The sequence below is a fragment of the Microcebus murinus genome, chromosome 8 (genome assembly GCF_040939455.1).
Source record: "Microcebus murinus isolate Inina chromosome 8, M.murinus_Inina_mat1.0, whole genome shotgun sequence".
NCBI classification, from domain to species: Eukaryota; Metazoa; Chordata; class Mammalia; order Primates; family Cheirogaleidae; genus Microcebus; species Microcebus murinus.
The window spans coordinates 70,315,389-70,341,138 of record NC_134111.1 but is presented as its reverse complement, the minus strand read 5'-3'; the positions used below and the strand labels follow the sequence as shown (position 1 = coordinate 70,341,138).

At 38.2% G+C, this 25,750-nt stretch overlaps 1 protein-coding gene across 3 annotated transcripts in view; it reads left to right on the top strand.

The window, feature by feature from the left end:
- Nucleotides 1-25,750, top strand: part of HECW2 (HECT, C2 and WW domain containing E3 ubiquitin protein ligase 2) — a 343,662-nt gene that overhangs the window by 198,083 nt on the left and 119,829 nt on the right. For all 3 annotated transcript variants that reach the window (XM_012776959.2, XM_012776958.3, XM_012776962.3), the window contains 3 exons: nt 8,568-8,675; nt 17,515-17,609; nt 22,741-22,816. In XM_012776959.2, the coding sequence (XP_012632413.2) occupies nt 8,568-8,675; nt 17,515-17,609; nt 22,741-22,816 (279 nt within the window). The remainder of the gene's footprint in view (nt 1-8,567; nt 8,676-17,514; nt 17,610-22,740; nt 22,817-25,750) is intronic.

The following is a 25,750-nucleotide window of genomic DNA, read 5'->3' as shown; positions in this document are numbered from 1 at the left end:
TCAAGTGTGAATGTTAGTTGGAAATTCTTGGTGTAAAGATTAAGAGTTTAAACTGATCTTGTGGAATTAGTCCTAATAAAGCTTCCCATAGAATTTGCAATATTGTCTTTGTTTTTCTCTATTCCAAAAGAGATGGAGATCTCTTCAAAAAGGCTTTATGTATTCCTTGGTGAGAATTTTATTTTTCTTTTGTATATCTTAACAATATAATAATATTTTATTAATATCATATGATTAAAAGAAGATATTAAGATATCTTTCTTTCAACAAAATCTAAGCACCTACTATGTGCCAGGTATTGTTCTAGGCATTTGAGATACATCATTAAACAGAATAAACAAAATTCCTTGACCTCTGAGAGTTTACATTCTAGAGAGGAAAACAGACGATATACAAGATGTGTAAGTAGATTATGTAAGTAGTAGATTAGAAAGCAACAAAGGTCATGGCAAAGAAATTGAGCAGAGTAAGACAGTCCAGGACTGCTGGAGGAGGGGCAGTTTTGCATGAGGCAGTCAGAGCAGTCTTCCTTGAGAAGACCTCCTTCAAAAAATTGAAGGGAGTGACTGAGCCATAAGGACATCTGGGGGAAAGTTCAGACAAAGGAATAGCCAGGACAAAGGCCCTGGGGCAGATTCCTCACCAGAGCTTTGAGGGCATGAAGAAACCAGTGTAGCTAGAGTGGAGTGAGGAGAGAGGAGAAGATAGGGAAGGATGAGGTCAGATCTGTAATTGGAAGGGGACCGGGGGCCTTGTCCTGTAGGGACTGTAAACCATCATAAAAACTTTGAATTTTACTCTGAAAGAGTTTGGGAGCCACTGAGCAGAAGAGAGACGTGTTTCAGCAAGTCACATTACCTGTGTTTGAAATTGGTTCTTTCATAAGCCGTCTCTGCTCGTGCTCGTGATGGTCTGGTATTCTGGGCCATGACTGAAACCCGTGAGAGGGATTTACTGAAATATGTCCATGTGTTTCTGCTCACTGGGCTGTCAGTGATGTCCGCCCTTGTCAAATAGTGTAGGATGAGGTGTTTTTAGGTAGGAAGTTGCTTAGCAGAACCTCCTGCCTCTGCCCAGCACTTGTGGAGCTTAGAGTGTTCAGGTGGCCCCTCGAGGGTGTGATTATGACTTGGCTACACTTTACCCTGGGTGGATCTAGTGGAGTACTTCACATTCTCCAGGTCCCCACCCCCTTTTGGTGGCCTCCCGTGAAGGAGACCAGTAAAATATATCTCTCAATCTGGGTGGTGTGTGGCGTTGAGTTCCGCACATGCGCCTTGCACCTCTCCAACCTGCCAGCATTCCCTTCCGGGGCAGCCGCGTGGTTCCCGCACTGGCCCCAGTCCTAGGGCTTCCGGCGCAAAAATGTCTCTAAGGCCAGGGCTTGCAGTCTTGCCATCGGATCTTCTCAGCCTGTATTGCTTTATCTGTCCTATACTGTGCTGGTGTCCTTTTCTCCAATCTGTGGAAAATTATTCTCAGCACTTCTTTCTGGTGTCTGTAAGAAAACAGCCATTCAAGCGGCTCCAAAGCCAGCGTCTCCAGTGGGTGCACTCTCAGCCGGTGGCCATGATGGTAATCTCTGAGTAATGTCTGAAACTGACACCCTTTTTTCCCACCAGAGAGGGCTTAAATATAAAGAATTGGGCATCTAGGGAGATTGGGTTAAAAACTAATGCTAACTTTGCAAATGCATGAGGAGATTTGTTAGTGAATTCTCATAGCAGTTAATAAAATCTGTGCCCTGTTTAGAACATACAGTGGTGAAGACTCACCCTCCCTTGCAACGTAGTTCACATCTCAAAGTCATTGTCAGAACATCTGAACATTGCAGTGGGATTCCCGTGACCTGCCAAGTACGTGCTGATAAATTTGCACCATTTTAACAGTCAAGCAGAGCCTCTGAAGGTGTCCAGCTCTATAATGATGATTTTGATTTGAATTGTAGTTTAGTATTGCTATCCAAACCCCAAATCTCAGACATGGCATCAAATTCCCGAGTGTACCCAGAACAAAGTCAGGCACCTTTATGATCTAATCTCAGGACGTAGTTATTTTCAATTTGTATCCAACAGGTAATTGAAAATCAATTTAGATATTTATCCCTCCCCCTCCCTTTTTTTGAGAAAATGTAGAAAGGAGATAGAATTATTTAAAGCAAAATAACATTTGTAAGCACTGTTTTTCACCTCTTTGCACATCTGTCATATAATATCTTTCTCACAGAATTTCTCTGCTATTTTCCACTCCCCTGGGTTTATTGGTAGGAAAGTAAGGGCTTCGATTTTTTTTTTTTTGTATGTTTCAATTTTGTCTCTAGTACCGTATGGAGATTTTGGAGCTATTAATATAGACATAGATATATTTTCAAAATCCAATATATATTTGAATATGTCTGGTCATGTCTCCTATATATTCTCTTATTATCTTAAAAGCCTATTCACAGGACATATTCTGGAAATCTAAAATCATGTACATGAAAAAACTAAACTTTTAAAAATAATTTTCACACCCATCTCTGTGTGAAATGTTACAGGGAAGGAAGAGTTTGGAAAAAATTAAAACTCCTTATGTTTTCATTATTTTAGCTTTTTGTGGCATTTAAAAAGAACTAATATAGTTTTTTTAAAAATTACTTTTTACTATCACATTGTAAGTTAATATAATTAATCCAACTTTTCCAAGGAAGAAAAGGATAGTGTTCTGGGCTGCAGGCAACAGCAATAACTTACCACTGAATTCAGCTTTAAATGTGGCCACTTGTTTGGTGTTTCTGATGACCATTCATAGAACCAAAAATATGAACCCTGGAAGGTAAAAAAAAATATGTCTAGGGAATGGATGGGAGAACTTAATAACTGGTTCTGATTTGTAGATCTCCCGGAGGATTATCTCAGTAGGCATCTCCCAAAGGCACTTCAAACTGAACAGCTCCAAAACCATATCAATCAAACACGGTCACAACAAGCACTAATCATGTCCCCTCTGTCCTCCTTTAACAAGTGTGCACATCTCCATCATAGCACTTTCTGCATTACCTTATATCTGTGTGCCAGTATCCTTCAACTACACTATCAACTCCTGTGGTATTAAGTGGGTTCTCATGATCTTCATAGGAGACTCAATAAAGGCCTATCTAATGAAGGAATGAAGTAATGAACATGCTAGCAAGTGAGAGGGGCAACAGTCAAAGACATATAAATGGTCCACAACATTGCTGGGATTGCTCCATTTCCCTGGAAGCAGAATTGCTCCCAAGGAGCAGGATTGTTCAAAGTGTGGTCCTTGGTGTACTTCCAGTCACCTGGTTGAATGTTTGCTAAGTTCAGATTGGTGGGCCCAGACTCAAACCTACTGGATCTCTGGAAGAGCAGCACAGGAATTAGCATTTTAAAAACACCTGCCACTGCCCCACCTGACCTGGGAGATTTCACTGAGGGCAGTGGAGTTGGGGAATCAACTTCTAACTGGAAGATCAGTTTGCTAAAAGAGAAGGTAACAAGTGATTTGTGGCCATGAATGTGCAAGAGATGTTGGTAAGTCTACTTATATAGAGATTTTGTTTAAGATCAGTAGGTGTTCCTCCTAAAAATCTTGTGGTTTTAATTAAGGAAAGGGAACCTGTTTCTCATTCCATTAACAAGCCCTGCGAAAACTCTCTGAGCCACTATATAGTTATTAGAAGAGGGTTGTGTGTTGTAATCTTCTGTCTCTATTTCTTTATTTCCTGGGTCCAAATGCTTTATTTGTTTCTCCTTTGAAGAAGCAGGACTACACAGAAGTAATTTCAGTATTATTCATAATAATATGATTAATTGGAATATCCCTAAGGAGTAAATATAATAAAAAACAAAACTAAATGAAATACCTTTGGAAAAGCATCATGGATTGCTACAATAAGGCAAGTGTAAAGATTTTCAAAAGTTTTCTTAATTCTGTTCCCACAATATTTACAAACAGATGGGTATGAAAATTATATTAGAAGGGTTATAGAGCTGTGTGTGTGTTGTGCATGCACATGTTTTGCTTTTCTATTTAGAGAAACTGTACAGCCAACTAGACTTGTAAGAGAACAAAGAAGACATATGAGACATGAAGGAACAAGCTTTATATAAATTTTAACAAAGAAAATTAGATTTAAAGAAGGTATTTAGATGTATGTATTAAACATCTCCAATGTTTTTTCTTTGTAATTATATTCTAGCTAGGAAGTTACCTAAGTATCTAGAATGTACACTACTATAATTTAGACTCTCCCATAACTGAAAAATAGATGCTTTAATCCTACTAGGAGGAGAAATACAAATGAGGACGGGAAAGGGGGCGTGAAAGGTAATGGTCAAAGAGCAAAGGCAAAACCAGTAGAGTATGCCTTGCGGAAGTGGACAAGTTTCTAGGTTGAGGGGAGGGTCCTTAAAGGAGAGGTTAAAGGTTAAGGTTAGAGAAAGTGATGGAAGGAATTGAGTCAAAGGCACCATTGTAAAAGTAGGGTAGAACCCTGAGCAGGAAGGCAAAGAAGTAGGTATGGGTACAGAAACCAAGGGACAGCAGGTCTCATGTCCTCCCTGCTACGGATGCTGTAAGGTGCACAGTACCCTGCTCCAAGTAAGAGGGTGGAAATTAGGTAAGGGATGTGAAGACAGGGAACAGATTCGGAATATTTGTTAGGAGAAACTGGGAAAGGAAGAAGCCAAGTATAAATGGAACAATGGATGGTTGGTTCTAAAGACTAGTGGCATTGCTGTGATCTTTCAGAACCCTTACTCAGTTAAAGTAAGAAATAGATTTATAATTACTTCTATATGACACTTGTGGGGGATTTAGAATCCTTTCTTTAGTAAACCATTTTATATTCAGTGATTGTTCTTACTGAGGCATGGGGGCATTTTTTAAAGACTGAATCATCAAATATAGGTGTTAAATGAGGGTAAAGAAGAACAGTTCATACAATCCAGGAAAAACATATTTTGTCTTTGAAAATCCATGAAAAATAGATCTAAGCAGAGAAATGCTGTGACTGTAAAAGTATTCTTAGGCTAAACTAAAATTGACTGCAACCCAGACAAAGGATTGAACCTACCTAAAGAAAAAAATTTAATCTGAAGACCAATTAAAATTGATCTTCTTGGGACAAAGCAAAGGAGTGAGTCTTTGGGGCCTTCCTAGGATGTACCAGGTCTCTGCTAGTTGCAGTAGGGCCGGTAGTAGTGATAGGGCTTGTGGTGGTCATTTCACAATAATTTGAACTCTATGCCCCTAAACTGGTTATATAAAGTCTAGAGACTTTATATTTGCTATTAAGAGAAGCTGCCACTTGATGGCAAAAGTTTTAGTATCAGCCAAGGATAACAAATTATCAGAAATATAATCTCATTAAAGGAACATTTCAATCTAGAATAAGCAGAATATTTAATCATCTTGGGTATCTCCTATTTGACAAGCATGTGCTTGGCTTTAATCAGAACAGGCCCATCAAGCTTCTGCTCTTGGCCTGTGCATTCAAATTCTGACCAATTTTTAATCATATATGGAACATTTGTGTTCTCTATGAACCTAAATACTTACAGTACATTTTAGACATTTGATGTCAAGGGGCAAGCTTTTATTTTTTTAAGTATCATAAATTTAACCAAATGGAGTTTTCCACATGTCCTATGAACCAAGTCAGGGATACACCATTTATCCCAGCCCATATGAGTTGGTGGCTGAACTGAACGCTCAACTCTAGGCCTGTTTCTTGGTTAAGGTCTGGGAAGGAAGCACACAACGTTTGTTCTCTCTTATTTCCTACTTCTGAGCCCAAGCAAAAATACTCAGGTGATGCAGTATTTCTACCCTGGGGAAGTGACTTGCAAAGAAAGTGATATTAGTGACCCTCTTAGAACCAGAGATGCCAACACCGGTTTTCTGTCCAAACTCCTTTCTAGGGAACATGTGCAGAATTGTGTCAAGCCTCAGGGGTGACCTCGGTCTGGGACTCAGCCCTCTTACAATAATTCTCCTCATCCCATCACCACCCTTCCATTCATTTCCGTTCCTCAAGAGTCCCATCTTACCAAAATTGTTGTGTCAGAAGTGAATACTTAGTTTGGCTTAATTGATTGCTTCAAGAGATAAAGGTTAGTAATACCAGAAATACAAACATTCTTGCAGCGAGGTCACATGAACAGGTGCAGTTTTCTTACTGATGCTTTTTATCATAGTGATCCTAGTGCCTGCTCCTTAAAGCCAGATTTGATACTGCTGCATCTTTCCTGAGGCCTCAGGAGAAAACTGTGACAACAATATTTTTAGTAAATTTCCCATATGCATAGCTACTTTTTTTTTTAAATGCAGTTTGACTAGGTGGAAACCTTCTACTCCCTATTCCTGTATTCTGTTTCCTTCAGGGTCCAGCATTCTGTGCCGTCCAGGTGACCAATAAATAAATTAATTTGTGAAAATATGGGAGTCTCTCTCCCCAACCATGCAGCTTTACCTCTGTCCATTAAAGTACCTTTCAGATGGCAAAGCAGCTACCCTTGTCTAACCTGGAGCAGTGATGCGAACTCAGGGATTCCAGATCGAGTCAGGAATGATGAGTCTAAATCATTGAGCAGTTTTTAGAATGGCAGGTATATTTGTTAAGAATTGTGTTCAGCTGCGGGTAGCAGAAACACAACCACAGTGGCGTAACCAAATAGGAATTGATTTTTTTCCTGGGTAGCAATAAGCGTGGAGGCAGGTGGTTCAATGAATCGTCCCGATTGCTTCTAGCTTCTTGCTGTGCAGTCTTTAGCATGTGGCTGTCATCCAAGAATAGGGGAAGGGGGAGAGCAAAAGGATGCCAAGTCTGTCCTTTTCTTACTAGGAAAATAACGGTTTTCCTTGGAGTTCCACCCAGGAGACTTCTGCTTATAACTCTCTGGCCCGAACTCAACTAACTACATGCCACCCTTAGCTGCAAGGGATTCTGGAGAGGTATCTTTAATTGGGCACATTGTTGCCTTGAATGAAATTGGTGATTGGTTGGTAAGGAAGAAGCTCAATCATTAGGCAGCAAGCACAGTCTGCCCTGAGGAGACACATGACATCTTTTAAATCCAGTTTTAAACAATTACCTGAGTGCTTTCTAAATATCAGTGTCTTGGTTATATTTCTGTGATGGCATAGAGGTGTTTGGTTGTGTTGTTTGTCTAGGAGAGGAGGTGATGCCATGTGTGGGTTATATCTTTCCATGCTTATAAAGAGCAGTGGCTGTTTCCTGAACTTTCGCAATAAAGAGCCTTTGACTTACAATGTGCTAAATGCAAATGGAATTGAAGGACCATCCCTCCCAAAGTTCTTTGGCTTTTCAATATGATGAAACCCTATGGGGCCCATATTGTGGGCCCCAAGGACAACCACAGACAGAAATCCCTCTGACCCCTCACTTTGACACACTTTCTGTTTCTTTCATACTCAAAAGAAGAGAAGTTTTTCTTCTCAGGACTGTCCTTTTGGGCATGGGACCTTTTCTCCACGTTTTCTTTTTTGGTGTATTCTTACTTCGCCCTATCTGCTATATTCCACCTCTCAGTTAAGGTGTATTCTCAATCTTTCCTCCTAGGAACAAATGTGGTACATTAGACTTTAAGAGCCAGTGTCACTATATATTAATACTTTTTAATGTTCCTATAAAAGTCTGAATGGTCTCCTTTTCATGTTTTCTAATTTCATTTCCTATTCTAGGGTGCTAGGACAGAGCTTCAAACTAGTGTGATGTGAGCTAGGTGCAGTGTGTGAATCCATCCTTCAGCCTTCAGGGTGGTGGGGCAGAGCCTGAGGAAGCCAGAGCAGAGGATCCCTGTCTGTCATCTTGTATGCATGGCTTCTGTTTCTTCTAGTGCTCCCTACAAACATTACCATCTTCTTTGTACCATGAGATCAGAAAGCTTAGAAAGTGCTGCTTTCAGATCTGTTTGGGCATGGGAGTCACTGTCCTTTCTGTCTTCCTTCCACACAAAAACCTGAACACTCTCTTTTTCCTTTTCTCATTTTGTCTCAAGGTCTACTGCCTTTGGTCTTTTGTAAAAGACTGTCCTAGCAGATGTGATGACTTGGTTTGTGTTCCCTAAACACTGTTCCTGGAAAGCTGTGCTGTATCTTAATTCAGTTTCATAGCTTAACGCCTCTTTTGTTCATCTCGTCTTTAGTTCTGTTGTATTCTCCCAGGTTTGCTCTTCCTTTGCTTTTTGTAAAGGATTTTACAGATGGGAGGTTACCTGACCCCTTTCTTATAAATCAGCTCATTGCCGAAGCTGCAGCAGTTGCACCCTTTTTCTTTGCAGTTTTGTCTTTTGGCGACATTGACCACCGGGGCCAAGCCTAGAAGTGCCATCTTCTTTCCACAACTACCCCTTCTTTCTTTTGAATGCAAGTGTAGAAACTCAGGGTGACACTGTGCTGGGAGGTCATCAGTAGAATAGTGTTCATTACAATTTTCTCCCCTGTTTTTTTTTCCATTTATTTTAGAACTTGTGTTAGTCTTTGAGCCAAGGAAAGACAGGTTATAATTAAGCTGAAAAGTGTTTCTTTGGTTTTTTCAGATGAGAATTCTCCAGCCAACTTCTGGGATTCTAAAAACAGGGGTGTAACCGGAACACAAAAAGGGCAAATTGTATGGAGAATTGAGCCTGGGCCCTATTTCATGGAACGTAAGTAACCCAGTGTGAAATACAGCTTATTATTAAACATTGCCTAATATGTAGAAACCTATGGCTCTCTCTGAATGTTATTTTAATCGTTTTGAGTTTGGATTTACATATTTATGCCATTTAGCCTGATGTTGGAAAATGTATTGTTTTAGCAAATGCTCATTAAACATTGTTCACATATTTTGAAAAAAGTGTGTGTGTGTAAATATACAGTTGGCCCTCCGTATCCATGAGTCCCACAACCAACCATGGATCAAAAATACTCAAAAAATTAAAAAAGGATGGTTGCATCTCTATTGAATATACACAGACCTTTTTTTAAAATAATTATTTCCTAAACAATATAGTATAATAACTATTCACATGGCATTTACATTATATTACATATCTAAGTAACCTAGAGATGATTGAAAGTATGCTGGAGGATATGCATAGGTTATTTGCAAATACTACTCCATTTTATATAAAGGACTTGAATACCCATGGATTTTGGTGTCTGCAGGGGTTCCTGGAACAAATCCCCCATGGATATCAGGGGATGACTCTGTGTGTGTATGTGCATGAACACATATATTATATTATATATATATATAAATTCATGTATATACACATGACTGTGTTTATATATAACACACATTTACATACACACACATATATACACATGTACATATGCAAAAATGTATATATACATAAGTATATACAGTACATATATATTTACATATACTTTATTAATGTATGGTTATTTTAATACTTTATACATTTTTATTTACTATTTATTTATATTCATAATTAACATTTAATTATATTAATTTCAGGAAGCAGAAAGTAATTCAAGATTTTGGTTAATTTAAGAATTTTATTTTTGGCTTCAGAATACTTTTTTTTTATTATTTTTATTTTTTGGTGGGGGGGGGCAGAGTCTCGCTTTGTTGCCCTAGCTAAAGTGCAGAGGTGTCATCATAGCTCACTGCAACCTCAAATTCCTGGGCTCAAGCTGTCCTCTTGCCTCAGCCTTCCCAGTAGCTGGGACTACAGGTGTGCACCACCATACCCAGATAATTTTTCTACTTTTAGTAGAGATAGGGTCTGCTCTTGCTAGAATACTTCATTGTCATTTTTGCCATCAACAGAATAACTTTGCATTTGGGTTTAAGTCTTTACAATGTGTTGATGAAGATAGTTAGGCACACTACTGTAGAGGTCAACTTACTAGGAATCAGAAATCAGCTGCAGATAACTCAACCATTGCCCAATTAATTCAGTATTATATCTATTTGTAAATTCAAATGCTTGTATGTAGTATTTGCTTCACAGAAATATCTCATCCATTTTTATTTTATTTTTATTTTTAACTATTTACATTTGCCACTGATATTATTGAGAACATAGTAAATATTCAGTACATTTTTATGGACCAGATCAGGTGTCCTCAAACTACGGCCCGTGGACCACATGCCACCTGCCTAGGACATATATCTGGCCCGCTGGGTGTTTTTGTCGCTGCTGCCTGTTCTGCTTATCAGCCGACTTGTCCCGGGCCCACAGTGCACATTCTCCAACGGTCTGAGGGACAGTGAACTGGCCCCCTGTTTAAAAAGTTTGAGGACCCCTGGACTAGATGAATAAATGACTTACTAGTTGGTCCAGGTTAACTTCTATGTTTAAAGAATTTATTTTTTTTTAATATAGAAAAAATGGGCTCCTTAAATTTTTCTGTGTTGTTGAGCTCTGTGTGAGCATTAAGATTCCTGTATGTAAAAGATTTAATATAAGAGAAAATGTGTGTATACTAATATTTAAGAACTGTACTTATTAAACCTTAAAATAAAAAGTTTGATTAAATGGAAACCTGCTGCAAGCATATAAAATTTCTATAATATAAAAAGTTATTTTAAAAGATTAATGTATATTACTTTGAATTGCTATTAAAGGCATGAGATAATTTCTTTCACCATCCTTAATGGTAGGTCAGCATTCTAGAACTTTCTCTAATCTGGCTTCTGCCCACTAAGGAATGTCTTCTTTTCATAGTCCAATTTTCTGGCTAGATTCTCTCTTTAAATCTTAAATTAAATATAGTTTTTAAGGGAAAATGCTCATGCTATAACAAAAAGCCAGTTAGGGGAGAGCAGATACATAGAGCAAACTCCCAGCTAATAGCATAGTATACAGAAAACAATTCGGAAAGAAATTTGCCAACATGTGAATTAGAGTTGTTTCTGGGAGGTGGAATTATGGGTGATTTGTTTTTCTTACCTATGTCTACTTTTCTTTACTTCCCAACATTGACCCTGCTGTAATGAGCAAAATAATTGATGAAAGAATGTGGGAAAATGGAATGAGAAATAGCTGGTTTTACTTTCAGTGTGATTTTTCCTTTGAAAAGATCCTGGGGTTTTAGAAGCTGGTCTAGCTGAGAAATATTTTCAACTGAACTTCAGGGGAAAAGGCAAAACCACCTGCCTGTTCGTTTCAAAATGCTAAAGGTTGCTAGTAATTATAGCCTGTTGATAGAGTGTGCAGATTTATATTATGAGGTTCATGTGAACACCTGGGAAGAAGTCAGTACCACATGCTGCTGTAATTTGGAAAATTATGTGAGGAAGAACTCATTTACAGAGTATCCCATTTGCTCTGATTGATTTTCCTTCTCCCCCTAAAAGTGTTAGAGATTCATAATGTCCTGGCTGATTAGGTGATAGTAAATATCTCTGTCTTGCTAAATGTTTCCTCTGCATCTCACTCTAGTATTTAATAGAAATGGGCTTGATATTGAAGCTAGGAATCGGGAATGAAGAAAGGAGTAGTTTTTTCTTTTCTCCTTTAATTTAGCCTTTCCACCTTAATTCTTCACACATAAAATTGAGAGTATTGTGTAGTGTGATTATAAAACTGGAACTATTCAGTAATGTATTTTTTAAGGACTGAGGAAAGTAGTCTAAGTTCAAGACAGTTAATAGGAATTTCAGAAAGATTCTGCTTTAGAATAAGTCTATCTTTATTAATCAGAACATGCCCCTGCCCCCGACATACATTCTTACCCTTGCAATGTTAAAAAAAAAAAAAAAAAAGTGCTGTTTATATCAGTGCATAGAAGTATAGCCCATGTTTTTTAAAAACCCAGTGTCTGGCTAGAACATTCTTAATGGGACTTCATAGCATCATGAAATTTTGCTTTACTCTCCAGAGCTGATGATGTGGAACTTAAAAAAAAAAAACTTGGAGGAAGGGGGCGGGGAAGGTTAGACAGCTGCTAAAACATTTTCCACCTCTGACCTCGGAAACATACAGAATTTAAAACTTTTGCTTTTATCTTCAGAAAAAAAATTTGTTTATCTTTAGCTCATAAGAAGACCAAACAAAGTAAAATTCTCTGAAAATTGATCTACCCATAGTCCAGGGCAAACCTGGATTTGAGCACTGTCTAAGCTATTTGCGAATGTACGATGGCTTTGCTTTGTCTGTAAATCCTCAGAAGAAGCAGGTGGCCCAGACTTATATTATTATAAGGCCTGCCTGAATGGATGCAAAGGACAAAGATAGATTTAATTGTGGATAGATGACCGACCTTCCTAGGCATTTAAGAGAGGGATTAGTTTCATCTGTACTTATCATGAGACTATCAGCCATTCCTCAAGTGAACTTATGTGCAGAGAAGCTGAACGGGTCATCTTTGCAGTATGCATTCTTGAGTTTTAAAATTAAAGAGGTTTCAAAAGTTGTCTTGGCATGTCAGGATGTCTATTTTATTCTATGTAGTCTTTCGTAAATTATGGTCATTCATTCAGTCATATCAGCTTTTTCTTCTTCCTTCATTCTTTCTGTCTATCCATCCATCCATCCATCTCCCGTTTCACCTATCATGAAATGTTTGAGTGCCAACTTTGTACCTATTCTAGGTACTCACTAAATCCTAGATCAATGAGTGAGCTTAGAAATAGTAAACCTCATTCTGCATTACTGTGCACTAAATTGCTTTGTGACCATTAAGGATAATAGCTAAACATTGATATTTGTATAAATTATATGGTGATTTCACATATTTTCCTGTCTCAGCCCTGGTAAGTAGGTATAGGATTAGGAAACAGTATTAGAGGTGCAAATGGCAAGTAGGAGAAAGAGTCTCATTTCTGAGTGGCACTCAAGTTGGTGCCTTGCCAAAATACATGTGTTGTGAATGGCTTTTTATTTTGGCAAGATGGGATGTCCTCAGTCTTTTATTTTTATTATCAGATCTCCTACTCTAACCTTCACCATTCCTAAGCCCTTCCCACCAACATCAGAAGGGTCTTTTTGCCCGTTGGATGGAGATTTGTTGCTTTTCATTCTCCATCCTTATACTTGATGTTGTGGATTCGGTTAGTTCTGTAGTCCTGTTAGGTTCCTGCCACATATACACTGATGCTTTTATTTTGATCGTTGTTTTTCTAGTTTTAGCAGAGGAAAGCCTGGCTATTTGAGGCTCCATTGGCCCTTGTTAAAGAGAAGACAACTTGCGGTCACATATAAATGAAAAGGGAACACATGCCTTTGAAAGTGGGCAAATTTCTTCAAAAGCATGAGGATTAAAGTATGTTTTACTTTTTCACAAATTGTGTCCTCTGAATAAAAGAGCTGTGAATAGGAACCATAATATTAAGTGTTTAATAAAAACACACAGGGCAACAGTTAAAATCATGTTTTAGAATAAATTGCAATTAGCTTGATTTTTTGATTATTCTATTTAAATGAAATAGAGATGATTAAAGGAAGAAGGACATTTATATTCTATCTATCTTTATGGTTCAAAATATTCAACTTCTAGAAACTTGGGAAAAATCCAGACTTTCTAAATAGAAACAAGCTGCTAACTACTGCCTAAGTGAATCTTGTCTCTATTTAAGGTGATGGACGAGAGCCCAGTCTTTGGGGCAAAGGCATTTCTTGCAGGGAGTGGTCTGAAGAACGTTTTTTTCAGAGAGGATTTGAAATGTAACCTTATATAAATGCCTAAGGTTAATCTGAATTGAGATTACTTTTAAAAACTAATTTTGAATAGGTAATATATGGAAAGAATATAATGTTCAAAAATACAAAAAGTGAAAGTAAATGTCTCCCCAGCTTCAAGCCATTCTGAAGGCAACCACTGTTACCAGTATCAAGTTATCTCTCTGGAAATATTCATATACAAACTCAAGAATATAATCTTCTTTTAAACAGGTGATAGAGCAGTTGCTTTAAAATGCAGTGTCAGAATCACACAAATACAGAAACGCTTTTATTTAAGAACATGTTTAAGTTCCTAAACACTGTTCAAAGTCCCTTCTGCCTCCCCAGCCGCCTCTGCAATAAGTTCAAAGTGACAGCTCACAAATGATCACACCACCCCACCCTTCTGTGCCCTGGGGATGTCTTCATCTGTGCTCATGAAAGTTAGTAGATTAAAAAATTCAAAAACAAAGGGCCTTCTGTGTCCTATGAGCGTTTAAATAGAGAGTATAAAATCTTTATTTTGGTAACTCTAAAGTCACTGAGTAACTTTATATCCTAAAGATTATTGAAAGGGGCTAATATATTTCCATGATCCATGATTGGCTTCAGCCGTTCTGAAGGGACCTCAGAGAGAAGATGTCACTCGGGCTGTGCTCTCTTCCTCCTGAGGCTCAGCCAACAGTGGATCCTTATAGATTAACATGGAAGGTCTTACCCTTCTGATGCAGCATGCTTTTTAAAATGGATTCAAAATACTCTTGGTTTTTTTTTACAACCCAAAGGAATGGAGATATATATATATATATATATATATATATATATATATATATATATATATATATTTTTTTTTTTTGGGTATATATATATTTGGGATATCGCCTGCCACATCAAGCTATGGGAAAACCATTTAGGGTAGATGAGATCATTCATCGCTCCTTGGTCTGTATCCTCCATCTCCCCTGCTTGGGAACTGGACTCCTCCCTAATCAGATGCTCAGTCATCAGGCCTGTGCTTGCTTCCACCTGCCCTTGTATCTATTTCTCAAAAATAGCTTTGAATTCCCTCTTGCAGTTAGAGGTCACCACTGTAGCTGCAATAGAAGTATAGGCCCCTGGGCACCAACTCCCCTCTTCTCCCCTTCTGTGTATTCTGCTCAGCTACTTCTTCCAATCACCCAGATGTCCAAGTACATTAATCAAAATGCAGCTCTCTCCTGTACTCATAGGGAATTTTGTTTAGTTACACCTTTTTTTTTTTTTTTTAAATCATGCATGACCTCCTAAAACACTAAATAATGTGGGTAGATGAAAACTCCGTCTTTGAATGGAACATTCCTATGTTTTAAGGGGCAGGCATCTTCACTGATGTCCTGCTGAAGGAGCCAGCTAGTTTTCCATCCAGGTGCAAACAACTCCCAGTTCTGCCCAGGACTGTTTTTCTCTCTGTGTGGTTTTGTAGTGGGTGATCTGTGTAAATCCCTTCAGCTTTGCACTTCTGCTGCACAGCTCTGTAGCATTTTGGGTAGTAATGCTCACAAAATCTCTTTCTGTGCAATCCAGAATAAATTGATTGTATAGTTTCAGGGAGTCTATTTTGTTGTCTGGGTTGGAGATTTTTGCTATATCAAGGAATAAAATAACACCCAAAATGGGTCATCTGGCAAAGCTGGCCTGGTTATCGACATCCTCCAAATAAAAATAAACAATCACCTTTTTTTGGTCTCAGTCTGTTCCTAGCTAACTACTAAAACCTTAGAAAGGAGCAGATGGCATCCTAACTTGAGAGGGAGTTAGGGGAAGATGTCTTATAAAAATGCACTTCTCTTTATTGAAAAATGACTGCTCACTCACTAACCATTGATTTGATCTTCGAGGCACTGCTGCAGGCAGAGCCATGGATTGCTGGTTCCCTGGCATTTAGAGTATGATACTAATGAGCTAGTGCCCACAGAAATCAATCCTCATGCATGTCACCAAAGCTTTGTTCTGCTTTGATAGTCCTTGTGCTTGCTACTTAGGTTTGTTTTTGCAGAATTCATGCTATTGGTGTTGGAAGAATGCAAGTGGGAGAGTAAGGTTGGCTCAGATGTAGCCAGCTATTACTATATTTCAGAAATAACCAAAAACCTGTGTTAGTGTTCAGGAAAGCCATTTGCAGAAGAGTTCTTAGGGATCCAAAGTGATAGTCGAGGAGGATTTCTGCCTAGGTAGTCTTGCTATTCCTGAACTCCAGGATGCCCATTCCAGCTTCCCTGCTTTTCCCCCTTATACCTAACTCTCCCTGACCTTATTTTTCTCATCCATTAGACGTGTTTTTTCCATGATGCCTTTCTGACTCCACTGTGTCCTCATTCATCTTCTCCTTGGTCTCTGTGCTCTTCTACCTGGTGCTTTTCCTTTTTAGTGTTTGTGTTCTGGATGTTGTCATATCTGTGATTGTCATCTCAGTAGCTAGACCAGAAACCTTTCCTAATTCCCTTGCACTGTCTGGCACAGCACTGGCCATGTATTGTGACAGGTACATAGTAAAAATCTTTTGGCTGATGATACTCATTAAATTGCGAATTATTGGGTAGCGATTAATGCACATAATAGTAGGAGTCAATATTTTACACCACGACAGACCTCTTTTTGAGATTTAGTATTTGGTCCTTGATAGGAAGAGCATAATGATATAAACTCCTGGAGAAGGATTTTTCTGTAGTTATTACATTCTCCTCTTAAAATAAGGAAACCAAATACTCTGTAGGAGGCCATTTGGTACAGTCAGGAAAGTCAGGGGAAGATTAGCTTCCACGGGGAAATGCATTGAGCAGCCCCACTTTAATAATCCAGGTGACTCAGCTGAGAGGGGAACTTCCTCCTGTAGCTTAGGACTCTGCCTCAGGGGCCTGCCTGTCACCAGGATTGCCTACATAGAACAAGCCTTGGGAAAATTGCATCTCACAGTGACACTTCAGTGACTCAGATGCTCTGTATACAGAGGAATTCTGAAGACCGTGGGTTTGTCTTTGCCACACTTTGGCTTCATGCTCTTTGGAATTGTAGTTACTTTCCAAAAACCATAATTGGCATTTATATTGCTTTCTATCAAGCTAAAATTATCAGAAGAAGTTATGAAATATATGGATTTTCACATGCTATGATATATATATCTCATATCTATATGAGATACATATGATTTATATGCATATCTCAATCAGTTATTCCTAGATTTGATCCCTGTCCAGTGGACGTATTTAAGTGACTTGTAAAATTAAAATAATACAGATTTCCAGACCCCATCCCTAGAGAATCTACATGTTCTTCTATATTTCGTTAGACTGCCTTTTCTCTATCTCCATTAACAACTGCAATCTGTCTATAATATATTGTAGAGGTTATAAGTGAAGGCTTTGGAACTGGACAGATTGGGTTTGAGTCCCAACTGTCATTCCCTGTCTGTTCAACCTATAGCAAACCTCAACACCTCATCTGTAATATGGGGACAGGATTTTCTGCCTCCCAAGATTGATGTGAAGGTTCGGTAACAACACGAACGCAAGGCATAACACTATGTCTGGCACGCTGTGGAGCACCTCAGTAAACGTTAGCTAGTCCTATTCTTATCACTACACTATTTCTATTTTGGCATGTTGTTTTTGTGCATCATTTTCTGATGGGCTTGTGGTGTTAGAAAATTTCAGAGAAGCACATACAATCAAACAGCAATTAGTATGATCTATTGACTCTGATTAGAAAACAAGGGGCCATTCAAAGACTCGTTGAGTAGCATTGCCCGAGAGGTGGTATGGTGGATTTCTTCAGCTGATTCATAACTGCCTGGTTTCAGTGTTTAAATTATTGTTTTTCTCCAATTGCTTTGCAGCGGAGATAAAAATCTGTTTTAAATACTACCACGGCATTAGTGGAGCCCTGCGAGCCACGACCCCCTGCATCACCGTGAAGAACCCAGCTGTGATGGTGAGTGCCCGCCACTGCCGGCTTCCTCCTGAGACCCATGAAGGGACTTGATTTCTATTTTTGCCCCTGCAGCCCTGACAGGATTATGAGGAACAATGAAAAAGGAAACACATAACAGCATGGGTGCTGTTTTAAAAAAGGAAATAACTTACAAGGTTGGCATACCTGAATCCCTGATACAAATCCATGGAAAAATACAATTTGATTTATAACAGCTCTGAGTAGAGTCAACTCTTCAGGGAACCCACTCCTAAAGCCAAGGAGCGAGTGCCCCATCATGGAAGGTTTTAAACTTAGTCTGGGTGGCCCGGTTGGTAGGGAGCAGTAATGTTTTATCTTACGTAAATTTAAACCATTCAAGTGGTGGGTAATTCTACCTGCCAGTTAACTCAAGGAGCTTTTGCCCCAAAGAGGGTGTGAGTTGGGAGTCACAAATGCATTCTTTCCCCAGGAAGTCTTAGCACTGGATCCTTCTCAGTGTTGAGCTGGGGTCTAGCTCCCTGAAGATACTATATATATTTTTTGTAAAACATGGCCACTCAATGGAAATCAGTTTATTAGGCCCTCCATTGGAGAAACAGATATCTAATTACTTTTGGACAAAACTGGTTGTGTTGCACTTTTGAAAGAACCATTTCCAGAGTGGCACTTTTCTAACTTTTCACAGTTTTGTGATTTTTTTTTTTTTTTTTTTTACTCAATAGACCAACTTCAGAAGCTAACAGTCTCACAATATATGGCTCCATTGTACATAGGTGGTTGGAATCAGGTGGTTTGGGGAGATTCTTAGAGTCTAAGATACTGTGTTTTCCCGAAAATAAGACAGGGTCTTATATTTATTTTTCCTCAAGAAGACACCCTAGGGCTTATTTTCAGGGGATGTGTTATTTTCCCCTCAAAGCCTCAGCTTGCAGCTTGCACAGGATAGCCGGGACCTAACAGGGGGAGCCGACCTTGTTGGTAGGGCTGCCTGCACCTTCCCAGTTATCTCTGGAATAGTAGCTGTCACAATAGGGCAGATGAGAAGGGCTGCTCATCTTCTTTACCACTCTGCGACGAAATGCATGAGTTGTGCAGATATACCACATAGCCACACCCATCACTAGGTCTTATTTTTGGGGTAGGGCTTATATTGTACAAATGCTTAGAAATGCTGCTAGGGCTTATTTTATGGGTAGGTCTTATTTTCAGGGAAACACAGTATGTAAGTCATTACAGATTTTAGTCATTAATAAAAATGAGATCATGAAAACATAGTAAAAAAATATTGACTCTCATAACAGAATCTTCATAACATTGTGTATGTGGGTATATAGACACACATTTATAGATGCTTGCAGTTTGGGAAATACTAAGTGGTCAGGTTGAAATTCAGAGAGCAATTTCTGCAGATGGCATTTTGAAATTGTCCAGACCCACCCCCTCTGCTGTTTCTGATGGTACCTATGCTTCTATATCAAGCAGTCTTCCCTTTCATTTATTCATTTAAACAGTTATTCATTAGATGCCTGCTAAGTGCCAGACATTGTGCCACCACTACAGATAAAATCATGAGAAAAACACAGTCACTAATCTCATTGGTCTGGTGGGGGGAGAGAGACTTCAATCAAATTATATTTAATTGGGTGATAATTGCATGAGGGAGAGTGAAATGGGGCTAGGAGAGTGTGTACTACATAGTAGGTTTTGTCCTGATCAGGAAAGTTCTGGAAGGCTTCCCTGAAGAAGGCGTGTCAGAAGGGCAGTCTTAAAGATGAATAGAAGTTACATAAGTGAAGGAGGGAGGAAGAGCGTTTCAGGCAGAGGGAACAGTGTGTGCAAAATCCTCAATATCTAAGTACTCTGCTCATGTTAGAATTGTATTTGAGCTCTCATTGTAGTAAACATAGTATATAAAAGATTAGTCCATATTCACTATATAAGACTTTAAAGATCACAAAGAGAATAACAGTTGTTGATTACAGGATCTGCCATGTCTCAAAGTATGCTCTGGAACAGACTTTGTTCTAGTTAATGTTCTAAAAAGAAATGTTACAAAACTAGAAGAGTGGAGCTGTTTATAATAAATCCTTTGAAAAATTAATCATATGTGAAATTAGACAATAGCTTCCAAACATGAGTAAGCATTTTCTAGATGCAGACTTTTTTAGACTTGAGCAATTTTAATATCCAGATATCATTAAAGGCAGTGGGTATTCACAGTTTGGTGAACATTGATTTCATTCCATTGATTTTGCATTGAGATCACTCTGTCAAACCCTGTGGATAGTTTGGAGGTAATTAATTTGCTTCAGACAGGCTTTAGAGCAACTTAGAAGCTTCATAGATACAACACCTGACAATCAGAATAGCATATTTTGGTTCAAAGACTGACTAATGCGATTGGAGGTTAATTGATTTCTGACCAAATTTGAGACAGTTTGATCTATATGTAAAATGGAAAGGCTTTGTCACATGGGCACCTCATTTTGGGGTTAGCATTGTATTTCTATAATAGCATGATGGCCACCTAGGAATATGACAAGTGTTTAGCTGTTGTGACTGACAACATTGATATTCACAAAGCCCACATAGTACGATTATACCATGACCAGATGCAAAGAATAGACCTGGAAGAAGTAATTGAGAAACTCCACAGACAAGGAAATGAGTTTCCATCCTAATTGTATGTTATCCTTTCTCACATATCCTTTTGCAATGAATCAAGAACAAAAAATTTGTGACTTCTCTGTCATTTGTGTTTTGACGTCATTGTCATTCATCAGAGTACACAGCGATATGTCTCAGACACTTGGAACAGGAAATCCTTTGGCTTCAGGGACAGATTAAAGCTGCCATCACTCACTACCATGTATTGTTTCAATACTTGGTTGACATTGTTGCTTTGGGGTTTTCCTGGACTAAATCTATGGAGTGAGTTTATTTAAAAACCTCTCTCTAAACATTGAATGCAGATGTCTTTATTATTGCTAATGTCCCTGTATCTAATGGTAATGCCTGGTCTTTCCTGGCTTTATTGTAATGAATGATAAAATTGAATTTTTTTTTTCTCAGTATTCTTTCAGATGAGCATTTTGCCAGAGTTGCTATGCAGGACATTGTTTTTCTGGGAATTCTTTGAGAAGTGTTTCAGATTAGCCTTTTGTCAGATGGTGAATTACATTTGAAAAATGAGAATTAGAGGACATTTTCTTTTGTTTCTCAAAATTTCTTTTAACACTTTAAATACATTTTAAATGAAAGTAGGTTATGAACCTTTTTAGTCTCATTTAACTCACTTAGGACAAGTATCCATAGCAGCCAGAGATGTCATGTTTTGGGGGTGGCACATCTTATTGGGCAGCGTGGTCCATTTGAGGTGGAGCCACGGTTTCGCATGTCTCAGTTGTCCACTCGCATCGTCTCCCTACAGTCTGGCGTCATACGTGGTCAAAGCAGGCTGAGATAGTTGCAGCAATCGGTTGTCTGGCCAGTTTGCTGCTGCCTCTGCAGTTAATCGGGAATGATGAGTCAGACGAGTATAATATAATAAAGCCCACATGTTTGTTGAGAGCCAACTCTATGGTCATCAAGGAGTTGGTTCTCTGGATGGAAGGAAATAAAGATACCTGGATGATACCCTGGTATATTGCAGACGAAGTATGAAACAATCAGGAGCCAGTTAAGTGCCACACAAAATAGTCTTGACTAAGGTGCAGTAGTCACAGCAAAGGCAGTAGAAATGTATATTTGAAAATCTGAATGAAATTTCTCATCTTTGCTTAGTTAGATTAGGGATGGTTTTTAATCCCCTGGTGGTAGTGTGCGATTGTTACCCCGAGTATGGGGAATGCTGCAAAGATAAGATGGAGGAAGTGTCAAAGAAAACCAGAACTGGACAATAAAGCAGTAAAAGCAGAATTTAATCAGTAACTGTTGCAATAGGGGAAGAGAGTCCTCAATATAGAACTGGCTGAATTCCAAATATAACAAAGGAAAGGGGGGATGTATAGCCCAAGAGCAGGGTTGGGGGAGGGTTGGTGGATGCAAAATTACTAGGAGGGTAGGGGGATTCTTGCTAAACTGACCTAACAGAATCTTGCTGAAGGTAGGCCAGAGTGATCAGATATCACCTGGCTGGCGGGGGGAGGGTTGGAAGGGGATGAGGAATTTGGTCTGATATTGAGGGTGTTCCTATACTGGGGGGGGGGGGGGATTCTCTCTAAACTGACTTAGCAGGGTTTTACCAACTAAGCTGTACAAGGATGGAGATGGAAGTCCAAGGTCAGGCCTAGGTGAGCATAGGGCTCCAAAAGAGCCAGACTAAAGTTTGGTCAAGGAAAAAAATCTTTGTCAGAAAGATTTAATCTAAATTTTAGAATTAAAATGTGGTTTCTATTTCCTTGCTATTCAGTATATATTCTGCCTTCAATTCTGTCTCTTACAAGATTGTGGAATTCTTTTTTTAGGGTGTCATGAGGGTTTTTCTTCCTAAGGTACCATAAATTATGTACTCATTGCATATAAATTGAAAGAAAGGTCTAAATTTGCTATGTGATCTATAAATTACTGGCTTCACATGAGATATACTTTATGCAAAAGCTTTTAAGAAAAAGTTATCAGTACAATAGCACTGCAAATTCTTATTATTGCTAATTATGATAGCACGTGCCATGTACCTGCAGCACAATTGAACAGAAGCCTACAAGGGAGCCAAGACACCCTCTTGGACACAGAAATATCTGACAAAAGAGAATAATCCTGTATATATGGATGAGTCTGATAGAAATCAATTTGTTTATCTAGGTTCCCCTAATCTGATGGAATTTGATGTTTGGTTTTTAACTAAAGAGAATGTTTAATATAGTAATAGTAATATAAGTACATTTACTACATATTGACTATATTCTTATTAAGGGGGGAAAGTAAATTCACTTATATTCATAGGGAATTTCAAAGCTTATTTTTTTTATTTTGGGTAAAGATTAAATTTAAGTATAACCCTTTCTCTTGCCTCTGAGAATCTGTGTTTGTGTCTCTGTACCAAGATTTGGAAATGAAAAGATACGTGATACAATACATATTTGATACAAAACATTGTATTTGAACATATATGTGGTTCCCTAGAAAGATACGTGTTTTATCTCGTCAGATGGGGGCAGAGGGCACGGAAGGAGGTGCTTCAGGAAATCTGCATTCTCGGAAACTTGTTAGCTTTACGTTGTCAGGTAAGAATGTCTTTAAATGTGGCATCCAGTTTGAAAGTATGTATTTTCAAGTCACTTCTTTCTACAGATTTTGATATATGTGAACTAGTTTATTTGTCATACTTCTGGAAAGCCAAGTATATCTCTTACTATGATAAAATAAGATTATTAATATAAATTCAGAAATTATTTTTTTTGCCAGATTTTCTGGTGATTTATAAAAACTATATAACTATGTATAGTTCCTTTATAAAAACTGTCATGTAACATAAGCTAATCCCACTGAGGAGCTTTGATTATTAAAACCAATTTATGCTTACCTCAGCTAGAGAAAGGAAAAATTTGAAGACTTGTGGGAAAAAAACAAAGGTATACTTCTTTTTCTGAGGAGGAATACACATAAAAATTGGCAAGTGGAAAAGCCAATGGTTTGCTTGTTTTATTGTTAGTAAAATATTCATGTTGCTTGTGTGTTTATCAAACAATTAAAACACTACTTTTCAGGTTATGAGTTAGGACTCATTTGCAATTTGTAAGTTTGATTTAGTTGAAACCAATAATTAAAAAAAAATAGAATAATATTAGAGTTTACCACCAAAGGGAGATATTTTTGGTAAAGCTGCAGTTTATACAAACCGAAAACTTACATACACAAAAAATAAACATGACTATGTATATGTGTACTGGGTTGCAATGTAAAATGTATTTCCTACATAGATCACTGTCAAAAAAGTTTGAAAGTCACTGATTTTTAAAAAGTGAATTGGCAGTCAGAAAGTCAAGTACGCTGTAAGAAAATCAGTATTTGAAATGGGCATTTAAAACAGACTACTGTACTGCAATACATACAAAATAAAGTCTATAGGGACAGCCTAATGTCTGTCCCTATAAGATGTTTTGTTTTCATTTTTCTGTTGTTGTAGCACTTCTGAAATTTAAAATAGATCCATTGTTCTTGACTACAAAAGTATGTTGTGAGTGAAAATATATGTCCTCCGGAGCGAGAGTTAGGAAACCTGATCTTGAAAGAGACAGTTCTGCAATGCATGACTACCACGTGTGATGAAAGTCATCGGTTCATTGCTGTCCGTGGCCCTCTGAGTGTCTTTGTCTTTGCACGTTCCTCCTCCCACCACAGGAGTTTGCTTCATATGCAATCTTTTTTTGCTTTGGTTCACTGGTCAATCTTAGAGGTTATAAACTGGTGACTGGTTATAAACTGGTTCAAATTTGGCCAATAAATATATTTTGTTTGGAATCCTCAGTGTTTAAAAAATATCTAGGGTTTTAGAAAGGCACTTAAAATACCACTGCCTGTGGTACTACAGCTCTACTCCCCTTATCAGTGTTTCCTAAAAACATTTTGGCTACCCACCTGTGCTTTAGACCTTCACAGTACTGAGGGGACTGTGCAGGTACTGAAATCCCTGGTGATGGGTAGGGAATAGTTAGCCAACCCCAAAGCTCAGAAAATTTGTAGGAAGACCATGCCATTGGTTTCTTAGTTTAGGATTGTTGCTCTATGCTTTCAAGTTATCCATATCCTTCCAAACATTATACTCACATATTTTTGACTCTATAGAGGATGTTTTTAACTCAGTATGGGAGAATGACCATCTAGAAGTCAAAAATCCTAGGGCATTTTCCTGAAAAGTGGAAAATAAGCTTTGGGGCACAGTCAAATGTGTCTTCTTTTAACGCTTCTTCCAACATCTCACTTCTGTTCACATGGAGGTTAGCTGCCTAACATCTGTTTTGTTACTTATCATATAGTCAGCAAGTTACAGATAGTGTACAGAAATGGCTAGGAGAGAAAACCAGTTCTATAATGTTAATTCTAAAGTATTAATCTGGTTATAGCATATTGACAGTGGATGATAATATTTACCTGAGAGCACTGTAGAATGGCTGCCTATAAACATCTACTCTTATCTATGGATAAGTAGGGACACAAATAATTGAACTCTACAGATAAAATAAAAATTATGTTTTGATTAATATTTTAAACCTCCTCCAACTTAGGCTTTACCTGGAATATTTATCGTATCATACCTTTGTGACTTTGAGCCCTTCTTTGGCCTAATATGTAGTATGAATATTTATGAACAACAAAATATATAAAAGAGAGAAGAGCAGAAATGAGATGGATAAATGAAACTGTATTTATGAATGAATGTTTATTTGTAAAGTGCCCCATTGTGGAAAAATTTGGTATCATGATTATCTCACAGTGACATCGTTCATCACAGTGACTTAATCTTATGGTGGAATGATTTTCGTGCAAGGGTTATTTTTTGTGAATGATTTAGCTCTTTCAGACTTTGTGGCAGCCATTCCTATCCATGTTACTCTTCATTTACCACAAAGAAATCCTTTGTTTTAGAGCAGATTTAATATCTAAAGAATATCATTCTTCTGTCTCTTGAGTCTGAGGGGAGCATAATGGAGAAAGGCAAGAAAATAATTATGTGAATTGCATTTTACTGTCAAAGCTTCTTTATGCTAAATAAAACCAAATAAAAACACATAGCCTTACCAAATTGATGGCAAAATGCAAATGCCGCATTGAATAATGACTGTGTAGTTTACAAAGTGTCAAGAATGGGGACTGTGAGGCTTATGATACCACGGCAGCTTCTCTGCAGTGCCTGTCTAGCTCCTGCCTTTATCTTCCCCTATCTGTTTTCTGATCAAAGATCTTACTACATGTCATGCAGTGTTCCTTAATATAAGATCCCCTTGGTTGAATTTTTAAATATTTGCTGACATTTTAATAAATATTAAATATTTACTGCCAGTTTTGTGTCATTAGACATTTCTGGGCTGTTTTCATCACGTGTATGTAGGCCACAAGTTCTTGTGGGCCATTGGTGAGCCTCCTCCAGGGAGCATTCCCTAGAGAACATGGTTCCATGGGCAATTACAGGCCAATTCTCTCCTAAGAAAGACCTGTTT